This window comes from Melanaphis sacchari, unplaced genomic scaffold (genome assembly GCF_002803265.2).
Source record: "Melanaphis sacchari strain LSU unplaced genomic scaffold, SCAv2.0 Contig31_pilon_pilon, whole genome shotgun sequence".
NCBI classification, from domain to species: domain Eukaryota; kingdom Metazoa; phylum Arthropoda; class Insecta; order Hemiptera; family Aphididae; genus Melanaphis; species Melanaphis sacchari.
In genome coordinates, this window is record NW_020271193.1 from 899,248 (window position 1) to 919,646 (window position 20,399).

General features: G+C 26.7%; 2 protein-coding genes across 3 annotated transcripts; one reads left to right on the forward strand and one right to left on the reverse strand.

The window, feature by feature from the left end:
• Positions 1 to 2,738: 2,738 nt before the first annotated feature.
• LOC112596352 (spindle assembly abnormal protein 6 homolog) lies at positions 2,739 to 7,701 on the reverse strand. Its single transcript, XM_025341990.1, has 12 exons — positions 7,326 to 7,701; positions 6,676 to 6,857; positions 6,366 to 6,546; positions 6,126 to 6,311; positions 5,862 to 6,019; positions 4,706 to 4,865; positions 4,579 to 4,647; positions 3,637 to 3,780; positions 3,359 to 3,566; positions 3,115 to 3,272; positions 2,980 to 3,050; positions 2,739 to 2,900 (listed from the first exon to the last, which is right to left on the reverse strand). Exons 1-12 carry the CDS (start codon positions 7,443 to 7,445, stop codon positions 2,810 to 2,812), a joined length of 1,728 nt encoding a protein of 575 aa, XP_025197775.1. The 5' UTR covers positions 7,446 to 7,701; the 3' UTR covers positions 2,739 to 2,809.
• Positions 7,702 to 7,999: 298 nt separating this feature from the next.
• On the forward strand, positions 8,000 to 11,429 carry LOC112596351 (cullin-1). 2 transcript variants are annotated; one of them, XM_025341989.1, is made up of 3 exons: positions 8,000 to 8,093; positions 8,212 to 9,607; positions 10,170 to 11,429. In XM_025341989.1, exons 2-3 carry the CDS (start codon positions 8,255 to 8,257, stop codon positions 11,142 to 11,144), a joined length of 2,328 nt encoding a protein of 775 aa, XP_025197774.1. In that variant the 5' UTR covers positions 8,000 to 8,093; positions 8,212 to 8,254; the 3' UTR covers positions 11,145 to 11,429. The 2 variants fall into 2 exon arrangements, with proteins under 2 accessions (XP_025197774.1, XP_025197773.1); XM_025341988.1 differs by lacking the exon at positions 8,000 to 8,093 and having other exon boundaries at positions 8,100 to 9,607.
• Positions 11,430 to 20,399: the final 8,970 nt, after the last annotated feature.

A 20,399-nucleotide genomic window follows, 5' to 3' on the forward strand; every position in this document is an offset into this window, starting at 1 on the left:
TTTTTTTATTTATATACAATTTACAAATTAAACAACTTACAATAATTAATTACTTAAATAAACGAAGTAGGTATTTGCAAAAATATGCAAAAATATGCAATAACCATTAAATATGCAGAAAAAAATTCACCATTAGATTCAAGTTGTTATGATTCGTGAAGACAACTGACAAAAATCCAAAAAAGTAAAAGGGAAAAAAATGTGCAATTGCATAGAAATTTGTAGGTACTCTAGATATAAATTATTAATAATAAGTATTTAAAATAATTTATATTTTTGAAATTATTACCAAAAGAAAAAAAGAGTTTTTAACTATTCTTCGAAAAGTAGTTTAAGCTAATGTATGTACTAAAAAGTAAAACCTAATTTTTGATTATTAACAGATGTCCGAATGAGAAACCTTCGAAAATTAATAAAAATCATATTTTAAGAAGATATTCTGTCGAAACCTGAGTGATATTTCCGTTCATGTCGGATGTGTTCCAAGTGTATGAACGTAAGACTGTAAGAGTCAAAATCACCTATACTTACACAGTTACACTAACACACGATGACTCATATAACAATAATTATTTTTAAATTCAAGTGTAACTAATACTAGTATTTGCAATGCATTTTGTTTTCGTGAATACAAATATTGAATATTATGTTGTATAATTAAAAAAAAAAAATAAGTAGATAAGTGGGTACCATTTTTCAGTAAGTACTGTAGGTGTCGAGAGTCACTGTGAGGAATATATTAAATTTTAATTCAATGATACACCATTGTCTTGTTAAAATTGTAATTGTAATTTTATCAGGAAAAAATAATAAAGATTACCATTATCATTATTCAATACCTACATACAAAAAACGATTTTGAATAGGGGTGGTCTATAATAAGTCTATATCACTAAGTAATAAGTATCTTTCATATCATGTTTTTTTTTATATGATTATAATAAATAAAGTAATTTATTATAGTACCTACCATAGGCGTAACTAGGGGGGACTTGGGGGGGAGGCTTAGTCCCCCAACATAAATTTTAGCCTCCCCCTGTTATAATTCCTAGTCCCACACTCCTACCAATAATAGTAACATTTTTTAACTTAAATTTAAAATATTGTTTTATTTTTTTTATTAATATCTTAGAAAAATATTAATTTAAACTATATTATTGTATGTAATGATCCGGTGTGAGACATATCATGTAACATGTTGTGTAATTTTTACTACACAAATACTCCCTACTAAGAAGTTGTCAATAAACTAAAAATCGTTTCTTTATATCTAAAATAATATTTAATAATATGTTAATATATAAATATTTAACCTCAATACCACTTGGTTTATTATTTGTTTTATAATTAAATATTAATTTACATTTATATTACATGTATAATCAATGAATGTAAGGTGTTTGTTGGGGGGTATGGGGGGCAGAGTCTCCCACTTAATTTACTTATAATAAAAATTCTAGGGCTAAAGCCCCCCCCCCCCTAATTTTAAGGTCTAGTTACGCCTATGGTACCTACCTACTGTTATTAACATTAATAATATACCTAATAAGTTAAATTAATTTTACCAAGAAATTGCATTTGAAAATACCATTGTCAGTATAAAATATGGGATAAAAGTTATATGTGCACAGGAATAATGTTTTTGAACTATAACTAAACAACAAATATTATTATTCATAGTTTCAATATGAAATTTCATCCAAATTAAAACTTAAAATGGGTGTAAAAAAAATTATGTTTATACATTTTTTAGTTTCAGCAAAAGTTATTTATGAGGAATTTTAAGTTAAATGTGTAAGTCTTGAAAATGCTTATTTTACACATTTTTAACCACAGAACAATTTTTAATTTTTTGTTTTTTTTCTCGAAATTTGACTTTAAATGCTTATATAAATTGTGCCAATTAGTTATAAACATTTTTGTAAGGCTGTAAGAATTAGCTATGTGAAATCTTGTATTAAATTAGCAAATTTTTTTTTTTTATTGAATATGTGCATTTGGTTAATTAAATTATGGACATAAGCGTCTAATTAATAACAAGTATTAATCAAATCCGTATTAAGTTTTTTCAATACGCTTGGAGTATAGAGTAAAGCCTATAGGTAGAAATATAAAATTTGAAAATTATTCTACGAGTGATCTTGTTCACAATAATGATAAATATACACAGACTACTTAATTTATATTATTGTTTTATTTTAAGTTTTAAAATTTTTTAGATACATTTAGAATACTTAAAAATATAGATGCATAATAATATTGGACATATTAAATAAAAAATTTCTTAGTAGGACAGTAAATTATATCTAAAAATTTTATTATGTTTATTGTCCAGTCAATAAATTAGTGATAGGTGATGATTGTGAAAATGTTATAAAATTCTAAAGATTCATCACTTAATATAAATTTAAGTTCCGTATATCAACGGTAAAGTTGTAGGATTGATAACTGTCACAAAAAGTGGCATTTTTCACGATGAAAGTATTATTATGTTTTGTATCATTTAATCTATATCTTTAAATACAATTATTTGTTTTTTCCTTAGTTCAAAAATGAGATTGCTTGTCAATTTAACATCATATTTCTACTATGACAATTATTATCATCTTAAATCAACTGCTTAGGAAGCAATTCTTTGTACACTTGGTTAAAAACGATGAAAACATAGTAAATAAATAGAATTAAATATATTTAAAATCAAATGTTTAGTATAAAATATTATAAAATTATATAGTTACATAATAAATTGTGATAAAAAAGTATACAATTATAAAAATAATTTAACATTAAAATTTTAAAAATTATATATTCAGGCTGCAAAATAAGGAGCAGAACTGAGTGGTCCATACATGACACGCCGAATCGGAGCACTTCTTTTTGTGTTATTAGTCAATGTTTCACTAAAAATAACATAAATCAAAAAATATTAATAAAGATGATTTCAATAATTGATAAATATTATTGAGATGGAATAATTACCTGATGTTAGAACTTAAGGTTTTTGAGTTCAGTTTGCGACCATTAGAGGATGATTTAGGGTTAATATTTTCCTAGAAAATTAATGAATGTATAGATTAGGATTTTTCCATATTACATACCATTTAATAGCCATACAGTTTCAGTAGTGGCTGGAGTTGACGTTGAAAATTTTTCCACACTTTTAACATTAGCATTTTTTGTTACACCAGTTGTTTCTGATAACACACCACAATTACTAGACGACTTTGCTACAATCTCACAGTTGTTCAACTTGCTGTTTAACCAATGAATCACTAACAAAAATAATATAGTAATGTATCTTGTTCTCTTTAAAAATCATTACTTAATAATTAATATTGTATAATAAAACCAGAATTACCTTTGTCGTTGCTGGCCAAACGCTCTTCTTTTTCTTTTAAGTTCTGTTCTACGATTGTGAGTCTATTTTTGGTTTCCAGCAATTGAATATTAAGATTTTCAATACTGGAAATTTTTTCTTCAAGGGATTTTGACAACTTTGTGTTTTCACTTTGATACCTAAGAATATCTTCTTTTTGTTTTAACGCAATGTCTTTGCTTAATATAAGCTAAAATTATAATTAGAAATGTATGAATTATTAAAATTATTATTTAATCGCATTGATGGGAAATTAAAACCTTCTGTGTCTGCTCTTGATTGGAATCATGCAATTTTTTAATTATTTTATTTGCTTGTTTCAATTCGTCACACATTGATTTTAAATTGTCTTCATTGTGTTTCTTTAGTTCTTCATTTTCTTTTAAAGCAATTGATAACTGATCCTAAAAAAAAAAAAAAAAATTAATATATAATATTATAAATAAACAAAAAAGTTAAAAAATAGTTTTAGGTAAAGTATAAATAGGTTAAAGATTATAACAATATAGTGAAATAATAGATTGTTTAATATTCATTTGAAATATTTGAATGTAATTGATTAAAAATATTTTAAATTGTAATTTGTAGTTAATAAAATGAAAAACAAAATATGATTATAAAGAAAAAAAAAATTGTCACAAAACTGGTTATAATAAATAATATGACTTTTTTTGACGATATATGGATTCCAAAAATTACAAATATGTTTTGGATATTAAGAAGACATCATATCTTTAAATGTATAGTTTAGCAAATTTTCTTTCAGAAAAATCAATTGTGTAATATTAGAGTAAATTGACCAATTTTCAAAATTTAATGATAAGAAATTTATTTCCCGTGTTTATACATCAGTTTTTAAGATATTCCAATTTTTAATTGTGTAATGTGTATTATTATAAATGATTACAAAAAAAAAAAAAAAAAAATTGGACATAATTTGTTTATTCTCTGTATTATTGTCTAATTATAGTTAAATCAATTATACGTCTGTCAAAAGATTATAATTTAATTTAAATTGAGTTTTTCACAATTTTTTTTTTTTCAATATTTTGGGTAGAATAAGTAGTGCTTGTGAACTCTTCATAAAGAGCTACCACTGACTAAAAGTCATCTTTACACATAATAAAAAAAAAAATAATTAAATAATTTAACTTCCATAATATATAAACATATTATATAAATTAAATAAATAAGTTACATACTTGAAGCTTATTAGATACATCATAATAATTATTTTGTTTTTGAAGTAACTTTGTGTTTTGTTTTATTTCCTGAAAAATCATTCAAAATTTATTAAAACTAATAATGCTATTTTGAAAAAATACCAACATTTTCTAAAGATAAGATATGATTTTGCATTCTTTCGATAATTTTTTTCTTTATGTCTCTGTCTGATACTAAGTTTTCATTAGTATTAATTAGGGATGTAGTTTCCTCAATTAAAGTTTTGTTTTTGGATTCCAATGTTTTAATGCGAATTGACATTTCACTAAAATAAATGATAAATTGTATTTATTTAATAATTAATAATGGGTAGAGCATAATAATATAAAATGTTTGTTTATAATGAATGTTACTTAGGTAGCAGAAATTGTGAATTAAGCAGTATGCTGGTTAGAAAATGCATTGGCTAGACACGATCAATTGAATGATTGAGTAATAATCCGTAACATGTTTAGGAACCACATAAGGAGCGAGGGTGCATTAGATGAACCATGGCAAGTATATATAGAAATCATAAGTTGGCATAAATTTATCTATTAACTAGATTTGACTAATCTAACTTATGGATAATGGGATGAAGAATATTCAGAGTAAAACTATTGAAGGAAAGGAAGTGTCTTTGAACTCTTTCTAAAATAGAAAAATTATTAGAAGTATAAGAATCCTAAAAAATGGAACTATGCTTAACTACAAGACAAAGAAATGAACAGTACATAGCCTAGAAAGAAAAAGATTTGTAAGTCTGAAGATACATGAATAAAAAACTAAAATTTTAAAAGCATTGTAACTAATAGTCAGAATATGCAAATGATACCTAAAGTCAGTAGTTAAAAGTACACCTAGGTATTTTTAACTAGGGTTAAACAATGTAAAAACAATTCAGCCCTCATATAGAGATTAACAATGAAAAAAAAAAGAAGGTAATTTTAATTAAGAATGGCTGATATAATAAAACCATTTATTGCATTGTTGTAGGTGGAGTGTTGAATAAGATCAAACAAATTACATGGACTTGCATTTGATAAGTTAAAGTCTGACAAAGCTAAACCACATGACTTGGTTAACAAGTTTACCTTGCTGTAGTTCACATTCAAGGATTGAGATATTTTTGTAGAAAATGTTTAGGTCATCTATAAAGCAGAAGAGGATGCAATTGGATTAAATTTGATGCCATTAGTGAACAGTGAAAAAAGTAAAGGGAAGATTGTAATTTAAAAATGGGAAGTTATTAGAGCAAACAGTAGGCATAACATAAATTTACCTAATTTGTTCAGATCTATTTTCTGATTGAGTTAATAAACTTTGAATTTCTTTATTTTGCGATTTAATAGTTACTTGTAGAGAAGTACTTAATCTTTCCTGTTGAGCAATCATTTCTTCATGCATTTCACGTAATTGTTTCATTCGTTCAGCATCTAACTAAGTCATTAAACAACATACAATTAACTAAATATATACAAAATATTAAAAAATAAATTTAAATCACAGATACTATATTTTAATAAGTAATAAATCATGAAATTACTTTTTCATATTTTTCTTTCCATTGGTCTATAACTTGTTCTTGTTTGACAGTCAAGTTAATTTTTTCATGATTCATTGATGATTGAAATTTTTCTAATTCATCGTTTTTATTTGCTAATTCATTATGGAGTTTTAAGAGTTCTCGTTTCAAGTGATCAGTTTCTTTATCTTTTAATTCAATTACATTCTAAAATAAAAATAAATTATTTCCTTACTAGCATCAGACAAAAAGTTAATTTACTTTAATTGATGTCATTTTATTGCATATGTTTTTTGCTACATCAGAATCAGATGCTTTAGACATTTCAATGGCCAAATGACAAAGGTTTTTAAATTCATTTAGTTCAATTATTTTCAATACATATTTTGGTCCTTTATATATTTTATTACCCATATATTCATCTTGAATTAACAGTTTAAATCTAAAGAAAGAAAATTATAGTTAATGTTTTTTACAATCAAATATGCACCTTAGAGGATAATTGTCTAGGATACTATAAGATTTCTGAACAACTTTTTACATGATAATTATAATTTTAAAAACTTCTTACTTGGGACCATCATCACCAGTTGCATCTGAATTATTTAAAAGTTGAATTATTTGATTTGGAAAACCATCAAAGGAGACGACCAAGTCTTGAGACTCTTTGATAGCTTTAAAGCTCTCTTCACTAACATTTGATGTGATGTAGAAAAGTGGGTCATTTTCGTCAGAAGCAGAGATAAATATAGTCTGAAAGTATTTAAAATATTAAAACATATTTGTGTTTTTATAATCATAGATATTTACCCATTTAATTAACATAGTTACATTTATTTAACCATAACTATAATTAAAATCAACTATATAATCATTTAAATTGTACTTCAGAATTTAAAAAAAAAATCTCATCACATGGTTAGAAACAAAAATTTATCTTTCTGGCTTTCCCTAGATTAATGTTTAAAAAATATATATTTAGTTTAAATGGAATTGTAAGTATGATATTATAATTGTCAATAAGGTAGAATTTAATAATAAATCATATATATTATGCAGATTGCTGATATTATTAATTACTGTTATTGAATAATACATTGTATAAAATTATAATTGACAGTGTATAATCGGTGCAATGCACAAGCATTTAAAAATAAACTCTATAATATTACAAAAATGAAATTATTTATGATGTGATCGGTAAGTGCCTAACATTCTTACTTTTTCATTGTCACGAAAAATTTGTTCCACCGTAATAACAATGTCTAGAGGAACCTTTTCGTTATGCCATGTATCTTTTACATAAACGTTTTTCAGCTTAGAATATATCTGCCCTTTCATCTCAACGTTCCGTCGACATTACCGTTTGAAAAAAAAATGTTTATGACTTAGACGATGAAAGTTTAAGTCAAAGAATTAAGTTTGTCGTGGCCGAAGATAAAATTATCATAAATCATTTTAATATGGAGTTACATAGCCATATAGCTCGTTGCTCACAAACTTCTATATAGTCGTTCTATTCGTTCTTGACTTTTGTTGACATAATTCGTTGAACATAATACACAAAATAACATTCAAATTTCTTATCATCATTAGAATGATTATGTTTTGTAATTTTGTTATCAGTTTAAAATTGTTAAGTAGAACTGTTAATGCAAGTCAAAAAGTACTCGAATGAGTCGAATAGTTTTTTGGATGACATTGTTTTTATGAAAATCTTATAAAAACTGTATTAAACGGTGGTCAATTTTCTAATTCTTTAATCCGTAACAAGCGTTTTTATCCAGATGAAATATTTGCTAATTACTTGTCCTCGCAGTCAACAATCACGGTGAAGTGGAATATATCTCAGACCTCTTTGGAAATAATATGATTTACAGTTTCCTTGTAAATGACTACATCAGTTTCTCCAAAAAAAAACTTTTTCCTATCACATTAATACATTATCCGCGAATCCATTGTTCGTGAACTAACTAAACTAATAATTAGGTAATATTTTGTTATATTTTTTGTATAAATATTAAATTCCTCTTTGTGTAAATTCAAATTTTTCGTACATTGTGTTTGTTCGTGACGAAATTACAAAAAGTATATTTGTTATTTTTAGTAACGTACGGTAGTGTCAAAAACAAGAAGCTGTGGTAACGATTATGTCAAATCGTCGCGACGGTATGTCGTCGAAACAAATTTATGATCTCGACACCATATGGGGAGATTTGAAGAACGGAATTGAGCATGTGTACAATCGTCAGTCGATGCCTAAGCCCCGTTACATGGAGCTTTATACTCATGTTTACAATTACTGTACTAGTGTGCATTTAAACCCCAATAAAAACGCATCTGTAACGAGTAGTCGTTCCAAAAAAGCATCATCCACATCCACTGCACAAGTTGGTGGTGCTCAGTTGGTGGGTTTAGAGTTATACCGTAGGATTAAGGAGTTCTTGAGGCACTATCTGGTTGATTTAATCAGCCGTGGTGCCAATTTCATGGACGAAGATGTACTGTCTTTCTATACTCGTGAGTGGGAAGATTATCGTTTCAGTTCAAAAGTGTTGAATGGTGTTTGTTCATATCTTAATCGACATTGGGTACGCAGAGAATGTGAGGAAGGCCGTAAAGGTATTTATGAAATATATCAACTAGCGTTAGTGGCATGGCGAGACTGCCTATTCCAGCAATTACATAAACGTGTTACTAATGCTGTTTTAAAGTTGATTGAACGTGAACGAAATGGTGAATCAATCAACACACGTTTAGTTAGTGGTGTAATTAATTGTTATGTTGAGCTTGGCTTAAATGAAGAAGAGCCAACTCTAAAAGGTCAAAGTTTGACAATTTATAAAGAATCTTTTGAAAAAACATTTTTAGAAGAAACTAAATGTTTTTATATTAAAGAGAGTGATCAATTTTTGTCTAATAATACAGTAACAGAGTACATGAAAAAGGCAGAACAACGTTTACAAGAAGAACAAAAGCGAGTGCGAGATTATCTACACGAAACCACATTGGTTGGTCTTGCAGATACTTGTGAAAGAGTTTTAATTAGAAAACACATGGAAATTTTTCATGCAGAATTCCAAAATTTATTAAATTTCGAAAAGAACGATGATCTCGGTCGAATGTACCAGTTAGTTTCACGTATACAAGATGGTCTTGGCGAATTGAAAAATATACTAGAATGTCATATATTGGCACAGGGTCAAACTGCTATCGAAAAATGTGGTGAAATGGCTTTTAATGATCCAAAAACTTATGTCAGTGTTATCCTAAATGTACATAAAAAATACAATGCACTGGTTGCCATATCATTTAATAATGATTCGGGATTTGTTGCTGCTTTGGATAAGGCTTGTGGAGGATTCATCAATAACAACTTAGTTACAAGACAATACAACTCAAGTTCTAAAAGTCCAGAGATGTTAGCCAAATTTTGTGATCTGTTGTTGAAAAAATCTAGCAAGAACCCAGAAGAAGCCGAACTTGAAGATACATTAAATCAAGTGAGTACTAATAACTATTTTAGAGGATTTTGTACCTGTATGTGTTACTTCTGTCTTACAACATGACACTACAAATACTGAAATACCTATAGGTATCAATTAATCATACATTGGTATGAGATTCTTACTAAGTTTTTTTTAATATTTATAGTTAATAGCGAGGTTAATAGAGCAAATTGATTTATTATAAAATTTGTAAAGAACATTAACTGTGCTAAAGCAAATTTTTTTTTCACTTTTTCATTTTAAAATGAGTTGAGTATAACTTATTTGTACTTAAAAAATTGAAATTTTGTAACTCATTTTGTTTTAATATTAATATATAAAAAAACTTTATTCAAGTACAGTTCATCTCTTTTCATTCTTTTCTACAATTTTATTTTAATATTATGTAAATTTGCTTTAACATTATCTATGAATAGACTATGTAAGAATTCGGTTGTTAGATTTTCTATTTTGCGTATATGTAAGACAGATAAAATACATGAGGGAGAGTATGACCATTACAACAGTTATTGTTGATTTAAACTTATTTTATTAATTCATCTGTTTGTTAATATAGGTAATGATTATGTTTAAATACATTGAAGATAAAGATGTGTTTCAAAAGTTCTATAGCAAAATGCTTGCCAAACGTCTCGTTCAACACATGTCTGCCAGCGATGATGCTGAAGCCTCAATGATTTCTAAACTCAAACAAGCCTGTGGTTTTGAGTACACTTCAAAGCTTCAACGTATGTTTCAAGACATTGGTGTGTCTAAAGATCTTAACGAAGCTTTTAGAAAATACGTAGCCGGCTCAAACAAGCCTCATGATATTGACTTTAGTATACAAGTTCTATCATCAGGTTCGTGGCCCTTTCAGTATCTTCTTACATTTTCATTACCGTCAGAATTGGAACGCTCTGTTCAAAGGTTCACCTCATTTTACAGCGCCCAGCATTCAGGGCGTAAACTTAACTGGCTGTATAATATGTCCAAAGGTGAATTGGTTACTAACTGTTTCAAAAATCGGTATACATTACAAGCCTCCACTTTTCAAATGGCCGTTTTATTGCAATTCAACCTACAAGAGTCGTGGACAGTTAATCAATTGTCAGAATCAACACAGCTAAAGACCGACTATTTGATACAAGTTGTACAGATATTGTTGAAAGCAAAACTCCTGACATGCAATGAAGATGAGGCGAATGTGGAAGGTAATTCCCTTGTAAAGCTTTTTCTTGGGTATAAGAACAAGAAGTTGCGCGTAAACATTAATGTCCCAATGAAACAAGAAATTAAATTAGAACAAGAGAGTACACACAAGCATATCGAAGAAGACAGAAAAATGTTAATACAAGCCGCTATTGTAAGAATCATGAAAATGCGTAAAGTCATGAAGCACCAACAGCTGACGGCTGAGGTTTTAACACAACTGTCATCGAGATTCAAGCCTAGAGTTAATGTCATCAAAAAGTGTATAGATATCCTGATCGAAAAAGAGTACCTAGAGAGAACCGAGGGACAGAAAGATTCGTATAGTTACTTAGCTTAAGTGATGATTCGTTTAAAATTTCTATTTACAAATATTTTGTATTATGTTACATATTTTACTAATATTTTTAATTTTTAAGTGTAAAATAAAACGTTCTTTAAAAGATGGTTTGACCTAATTGATTGATAACCTAATCATTATTATGTGATTTACCAATTTATAACTGTTCCGCAGAGATGTCAACTATGTCAAATTATGTCAATATATAAAATTCTGTAAATATAATGTATGTATGTGTGTGTGAGTGCATGTAATTATGTGTATATGTACGTAAGCGTCCATGTACATAATAATATGGTTTTTCTTTTTTCTATTCTAGATAAACATTAAATTCATACTTAAACAATGAAATTGCGTTTTTGATTGGCGGTATGATGATTTCGGACGGCCGTATTTTTTTGAGTTGGTTGTGTAAGGGGGTGGGGGATAAGAAGTGAAAGCGTTTTTTTTTTAATTTTTTAACGCCACGCCGCACACGTCCAGTTCCGAATTTCTCGGTGGCTTTCGAATTATTGTATTTTAATACATAACATTATTATATTATGTTTAGTGGTCAGAATTGGCACAGTTGTACTGTCCCATTTTCCACAGTGTTCAAACGTCATCACATCTCGGCATTATTATTATACAGGTTCGAGACGAAGTTGGTGTGTTGCTGCATGTAGTCTGCCCACACGAGACGTGAATACTACGTTGTCCGTAACGGTTTTCTGGAGTGTATCGAAAAAAAATTACCAAAAAACAGTAATGATCGACTAATATAATATTTTAATATAAATTAATATCATAAATTAGAACGTCTATTTATTATTAAAATCAAAGATAGTTATTATTTCCGGATTACAGGCGTGTGCTATGCGGAAGTTATATAGACGTATACGTATTAGGTAAATTGATTTTTAAACCCTCAAGGTCAAGTGTATATATCTCAATAAATGATTTAAACAAAATATCTAAACAAACGCAATTTACTACCCACACGTATTAAAAAAAAAATTAATTTAATTCGAGAAGTACTGCTAAATTATGCAGAAGATCGGTGGCGAATTTAATAGAGCAAATGTTCATTTGTGGATTGAGCCCATATATCGGCCCTACAAATTTTTTTTAACTATTAAAAGTAGAACGGATTATGATGTAATCTAATAATTCCAGGAATTGTGTGTCATGTGTTCAAATGTTTAGCCTGTGCTAGTAAGTACCTACTAATTATACGTATATTAAACGCATATCCGCATTCGCATAATGACAATTTATATGCATGTAAAATTATTTGTTATTAATGTTTATATCGTATAAATAAAATTGTAAATAATATAACTAATATAAGTGTTAGATAATTTACAAGAACCGAAATCGAGGAGTAGTTTCATAATTAAGTAGTAGGTATTTTGGTATTTATTTATTTTTTCATTCATTTGCATAATATTATTTTCTTTTAGTTTTTTTTTCAATTGGTATGAATAATATTTCATCTAAAATAAAAGTATTTATTAAATTTATTTATTTAATTATACATTTTTGATATTATTTTTCATAGACAGGCGTTTAATTCGTTCATAGTTATTAAAACACTAAAATGTTTACGGACTTAAACTTTTTCTTCAAATCTAATATTATGCAGTGCATATAATTTAAGTACATTCGGTTAACAGAATTGTATTTTTTTAATAATTAGATATTTTCTTTTAATTTATAAATAATACTTTAATTAAAAACTTCTACGATGCGTTGGTGCATAGATACACGTTTTTTTTGTTCTAGGGAGAAGGGGTTTAACCCGGGAACCCTCCCCCGTAAATTCGCCATTGTATAGGTCACTTATCTAGTATTTAGTGTTAATGGTAAATCAATGGAAAAGTTTTGTCATATTGACATTAAAAGAATAAAAAAATAATAAAACATTAACCAATACAATAACTACATAATATATAAGGTATGTACTTTGAAAAAAAAATTGACTTCTATGTGTTAAGATATAAATATAATATGATAAATATTTTTATGTTTATAGATAAACATGACTTGAAGTTTTGCATAGCAGTTATAAATTTAAATGTTGACCTCTCAAAAGTAATAACTATATCCAATTCACTATAAAAAACTACCTTCAAAATTGAAGTCAGAAGTATTTTTTTACTATTTACCGTGTATATACAAACACACATAAACAAAATATTTTATTGTAAATTCTGACAGTTATAATAATCTCATATTTTAGGAAAAATGTTGTTAAATTTAAAAGTCTAAGTCTTATATTTATAAAACTGATAATCAAGTAATTAGCCCGCGGGTATGGAAGGAAAAGCCACAGATTTGTTAGTCTTGTACCAACGTTCGGGTCGATGACAATACCGAACGTCCGAACATTACGTGATCGTAATATCGAGTAATTGCCTTATTAGCGAATATTTATTTATTTATTTTTTTTATTGAAGGAAAACCTTCGGCAGCATTGGGCATTGCCCATTGGATGTACAAAAGTTATACATTTGTTTACACAAGCTTACATTAAGAGTTTTTGTCTCTAAATAAAGTTATTAGGTATATTTATTATTATTTGGTTATTCAGTTTATACAGTCCACTGTTTATTTCTTTTCAAAATTGCAAGCTCAAGCCGAAACAAAGGTTGTCATTCAATCCCAGTTTTCTTAAAATCAAACGGTCCAATACTGCATACACCGATATATGTATATATATGTACATACGAGTATATCAATAACGCACACATTTATATAAAATCACATAACCGTTTAGAATTACACATTAGTTAACCATATTTAATCAAAATTACAAAATCATAAATAATATAAATAATTCAGTTAATTTATTTCAATTTAAGTGTTAAGTATCTATTTTACATACTTTATTTTATCTTATTATTACATTAAATATTTTTACGATAATTTGCTTAGTAATAATAAATTTCTAATTTCCGAGCTACTCAGAAATTCAGTACACTATAAAATACGCACTTAGCTACCTAGCAATATATTTCAGAAAAAAAGATTTGAGATATATGAAGAAATAGATACAATGCTTGGTATATACTGAAGGTAATAGCCACCAAAATGGGAGGGCTGATATAAATATCCTCAACCGAACAAAAAACAAAGGAATGGTTCTGGACCCAGCGATCCGATAAGAAACAAATGACGTTAACTAAGACAAATTAGTAGACGAAGAGAAGAAATTCATTTACGAGCCAACCATCCCTTTTTTCAAGAACAGTATTATATAAAAAATTGGGAAGTTTATAGTCTTTGGTTTGGGGCACGATGAAATGCATTGCCTCTGCTCAAAGACTTCTTTTTCTTCAAAAAACATATAGGTACTAGAATTAAGAGAACTAAAAGAAATGCGTGTATGTAGTTATCATGTGAGACACACTTAACATTGTAGATAAACATAAACATTTATATTTCTAATATTTTATACAATTATGCAAACTAGCATATTTATTTTCGTTTATTATTAAGTATACCTAATATTTTATCTTTGTATTTTAAGATCACTTTATATTGCATATTTTGGAGTTTTTCTTTGTTAATTTTTTTTGTTTAATTTATATAATATGTTGTTTGTATTTTAAAATGTTGTAACAATCATTTTTGAACGTTTACACTGTTATTTAGGAAAACTGATTAGCGGACAGTTCGTTTAAATAAAGTTGTTTCTCTCTAATATTAGAAAAAATGTATGTGGTTTTGAATAACGCCCAAAAATTCAGTCATTCATTGCTCCAATGATTAGAATCCAAAAAATGTATCTTATTTAGGTAATTATTAATTTGTATTACCTACATATATCTGAAAAGTTTATATACCCGCCTACAACGATTGTTTATTTGTTGTTTAGTGTTTACTCATTGTGCCAATGGTTAAACAATATTTTTTATTTGATTAATGTATTTTTAATTTGTAAAATATACTTTTATCCGCGGTCTTCGAATACGCCTTTTTTTTTTAAATTTTTATTTTAAGATTTCATACATTATCATTATTGCCTATGTTATGAGAAAATGGTTTTACTTTTTGGCATGAAAACACTTTCGAGTTGTATTATTATTATTACACCATACTAAATACTCAAACACGAGTGTAAACTCAATGCAATTGGCACATATACAACAATTCGTTCAGAACTTAACACAACGCACACGCATTCATAATATTACCTATATAGGTTTACACCATACACACGATAATATATTTGGCTGTTTTATTTGAAGTCGAACAATATTATACATAATATGTAATGTATTATAAATTATAATGTTATTGCTATAATAATGGTTTGTTTATAGTGTGTATACTTATCCTTAAACGTACATTACAATTTGTAGTGTACACGAAAGCAGTGCTTACGCCTCCCCAGAGTAATATTATAATTTAATATACTTATACCTACATTGGCAGTTGTTGCCTATGCATTTTGTTCTACTGTAATGGGTAGGTACTAGGTATGATATAAAGACCAAAAGTAATCTTTGTTTGTGGGCGGTGGTTAAGCTGAAAACCACTTAATATACTATATTGCACCATACTAGTATGTGTTATAGTTAATAATATACTGTATATGAATAGTAGGTAACATATTATATATTATTAAAATATAATTATTTAGTTCTATTGAAGTTCCGTCGTCCTAATATTTGGCGTTGGAGAAAATTAACGAAACAACAACGAATACGATGGCAATAATAATTATTAATACTTGGTTACATGTTTTTAGTACATTTTTATTTTTTATACAACTCGATTATGACTGTATGCGTAGGTACCTATGGTTATCAAATGTTCAGACTGGCGATAACGTATATTTACTGTCGATTTTCCACATGTCTACACAGATGCGTAAGTATATGTATATATATTTGGGGGAAAGGGGTGTTTGCGTACATTTAATAAAATTACAACTTATTTGCGCGCATTTTACAATTCGTTTGCGTACAGATTATTTATCTAACAACTACTCGTTGGGCAAACAATATATATTGTAAATATTAAAATGCTTATAGGAAGTTTCAGCTTCGTTCGTTGTATTTGGTTGTTAATAAGTAATAACATTTAGTTTTCCAGCCCACAGGTATGGGTAGAAGTGTTAATTAGGTAAAATATATGATACAAAAACACAATCAGAGAACTGAGAGAAGTTATGTATTACATATCAGGTGGATCAATTATAGCTATTGAATTTGTAAAATATATTAGTTCTATTCTGGTGAAAAATATACATTGAATCGAAAAAATTAAATATTTAAGCCATTTACCTATATTGAAAATATTAATTTTATACTATTGTAATAATAAACTACTAATTTGTATTCGACTAAATCAAGATTTTTCAAAAAAAAAAATTGCACAACATACAACAAGAACCTTGAAATCAGGTTATGAGAATATTTTTTTAAAGTTATAATATGGATTTATTTTATAATAAAATAATAAGTCACCGATGAGAATGTGAGTACGTACATTTTTGATCATATTTCCTTCACAGTTATATACGTCAAAGTATGTTTATCTTCAAAACAACAAAATACTGTTAGCAGGTAAAAATAATTTTATACAATTAATTGATAAGTATCTATAGCTAAATAATTCCGGTAATAGGAAAATGATATTTTGTTTATTGTACGGAAGAACGCAATGTGTATTATTGTTTAAACGGGCGGTTAATTTTATAATTCTATAATATATTTTGCATGAACGAGCTCCGGATTTTAAATTGAAAATTTAAAAATATGCTCAAATCATTTGTAGACTCGAGGGACTATAAGGACATGGCATATAAACTTTCTTATTATTCATTATATTAATTGAATCATTTTTTTTTTTACATCAGTTGTTTTGATTTAAAATGCGCTAAAGAAGATAGTAGGTACCAATTTATCACGATTCATGATCAAACGTTTGCAATAATAATTAATCAGCTAACTGTTAATATAATCCTAAATTCTAAGCTGGTTCAAAAGGCAAAACCTATTATCTATAATGATCAAATGATCTAAGATTTGTTTGAAGTAATCAGTAGGCAATAAGTAAATATTTACCAACGTGATGTACTGTTGTAATTTACATTTTTATCGCTCTATCATTTATGTAGATACAGTAACTATTATGCAACAAAAAATGTTTTTAGAAGTTATCGTACTGTCTCGCAACTTTATTAAGCGTGACTAGGAATATAAATTAAGAGGCCATACAATTTTAATTATTTAGCCAGTTCAAGCTTGTCCATAAACAGAGATTATAGCTATTGACAAGTGCACACAGATTTTAAACATATTAAAGTTAAGAACACATTTCTCCACAATATTCTGTTATTGATCAATCTCTCTGTTTCCACAATGTTTATATATTACTGTAAAATGTGAAGTTCGGAATTAGAATTGTTGGCTGCTTATTGATAAATAACCACGAATATTAAATATACCTTTAATTACAATATAAACAAATAATTAAAATCATGTTTATAATATTTATAAAGAGTGTTTTTAACATGTAGATGTGTATGTGTTTAATGCATATACATAGTTATACTTGTTACCTACCTTCAACCTTGTATACATGTTTAGAGTTCAACTGTGATAGATTTAAAACAACATAGTAATGTGCTAGTTCCAATGGAATAATTGTATACTATTAAACGATTTGAAAAAATTCGTTTCCGTAAATAGGATGTGTGTAGACTGAAAATTATTTTACTCATTATTGCATTTGCTGCTTGTATTTTATAGTACAATAGCAAAATAGCAATCATTAATTAATATAATAAATTATTAGTTTTTCATAAATCATACGATTACGTCACACCGTTAAAAGCTTGGCGATGTGTAATAAATAATAATTAATAATTATATTATAATAATAATATGTGATAAAAATGATTTTATTCATCATTTATATATACGTCAAAGAAGTAGGCAATCTGCTAAGAATGAATATATTACCTATATTATTATAATATATTTGTATGCTTATTTTCTTTATGCGATGGGCTGCAAGGATGCATCAAACGCGATTCACGATCATTTTTGTAATTTTGTGCTGCACTGGTGATCTACTGGATTATTCTTTTATTGAATAATACTTATTATTTTATTAACGTTTTTGAAAATCATGTTTTACATAATTTTCAGTTGAAATAAAACAATATTTTTAAAATTTTTAAAAAATTTTTGAATGAGACTTTAATTTTTATTTGTATACTCTGAAGTAGAATATTTTCCGACATATATCGATACGTACAAATCGAAATTTGAATGAGTAGTTTATGAGTTATAAGTATTTAAACTTCAATGTTTAGGTTGAACAGTAGGTTAAAATTTTGCGGGATATCCGCATATCTTTCCATTATGTCCACAGAAATTTAAAATACTTATACTTATACTTATACTTATTTTTCGTCCGAATTTTGATTTTTATCTTCAAAAAATATTCTACTTCTGAATATAAAATTAAAAATGTATGTTGATTAAAAAAAAAAAAAAAAAAATAATAATAATATAAAACTTAAAAAAAAATATTAAAAACTATAATTTTTATAAAAACAAATGTATTGTTTCAATTGAAAATTATTTAAAAAAAATAAAAATATTTTTAAAAACATAAATTTATTTTAAAATAATGAGTGTTGTTTGATAAAAGAATTACCTTTTATAAGTGGCCATTAAATTGATAACTAACAATAATATTATAAAGAAATGACATTTGTGAACGATACAATTCTAGAAAAATACTTCAAACCAATCTTATTATAGCTACGAATCTATTTAATTAGTAGGTATATATAATACATTTTACTCGTTGTATTGTTTAAAATTTTAAAACATAATGTGTACTGCAAAGTGCAATTTCTCAATAACAACAAATTATTACAAAACAAACTTATTTTACGTGACGCTGACGGGTATAAACGTGAATTTTATTCTTACTTTCAATAGTTGTGGGGATATAAACGGTTAGGATATATTTTGTTTAGAAAAAGTTAAATATATAGGTAAAAACAACTTATATAACGTTTTATTTTCAAAAACATGTTATTATTAAACTTAAAATGTGTTGAATATATTATATACATTTTATTTATTTCATTTAAAGTTATAAGAGTACTATACAAGTATGGGATACTTAAAAAACAATACAACTAATTTTTTTTAACCTAATAAAATATAATATAAAAACAAAATAAATGTGTGCTGTGTGCTGGGTATACCTTAATGGATTTTAAAAACAAAAAAAAATGTGTTATAAAATAGGCAACAATTTTTTTGAATGAGTTTTTATAATACATATTTATGTAAGAGAATGTAGGTTTTTTCTATTTTTTATTTTTCTTTACATGCTAATATTTTATCTTTTTCTATTTTTGTAACTAAATTACAGAAATTTTAATTAGTTTTGCAGAAAATGTGACCTTACTTTGGACATAGAATCATTAAAAGAGGATTTTAAAATTGTAAGATCCTTTTTTTGTTTCTCGAAGTACGGTTTTGAACTCTGAACTTTGGTGTATGTATCAATAATTCTTGTTATGGCTGGTAATAATGAAAGCCAATGAATTTTTACACTTTCGAGAATATTTTTATATTCAACATTTGCATAATTGCAAAATTCTTTCAAATATTCAACGAAAATTGCAGTAGGTATGTCAACAACAACAATGTGGCATTTTATTAATTAGTTTTTTCTGTAAATAGGTATAACATTATTAATTTCATATAAGCTAATAATTAAAATCGTATTTACAATAATCCAAAAATTTCATTGAAAAGTAGAGATTCTAATATTATATTAAACAATGTCATACCTAAAAATAACTCGTAAAAAATTTTTTTTTTCATATAATGAATTTCAAAAGTTATACACATTAATATAGCAAGGAAAAAACAGAATTAATATGGGACAAACTTGAAAAAACAAAACAAAATGCGTCACGTATAACTTTTGTCGGAGCACCGGAATACAAAGTTGAAATACGGGATAATTCCGTAAATGGTCACTCTATTTAAAGAATATAAAATTAAGTTTTAGAAAAGCTATTTAAAATATAACATAAATTTAACTAATATAATAAGAATAATTAGTATGAATTAGATAAAGATAATTAATAAAATAATACATAATTTATTTAAATGCATATATGAAGTCAAAATCATTACAATTTTTAATTTTTATAGCTAAGATTTAAAAATATAATATCATTTTCCTTATGAGTTTTTCATACTGGAACTAAAAAATCTAAAAATA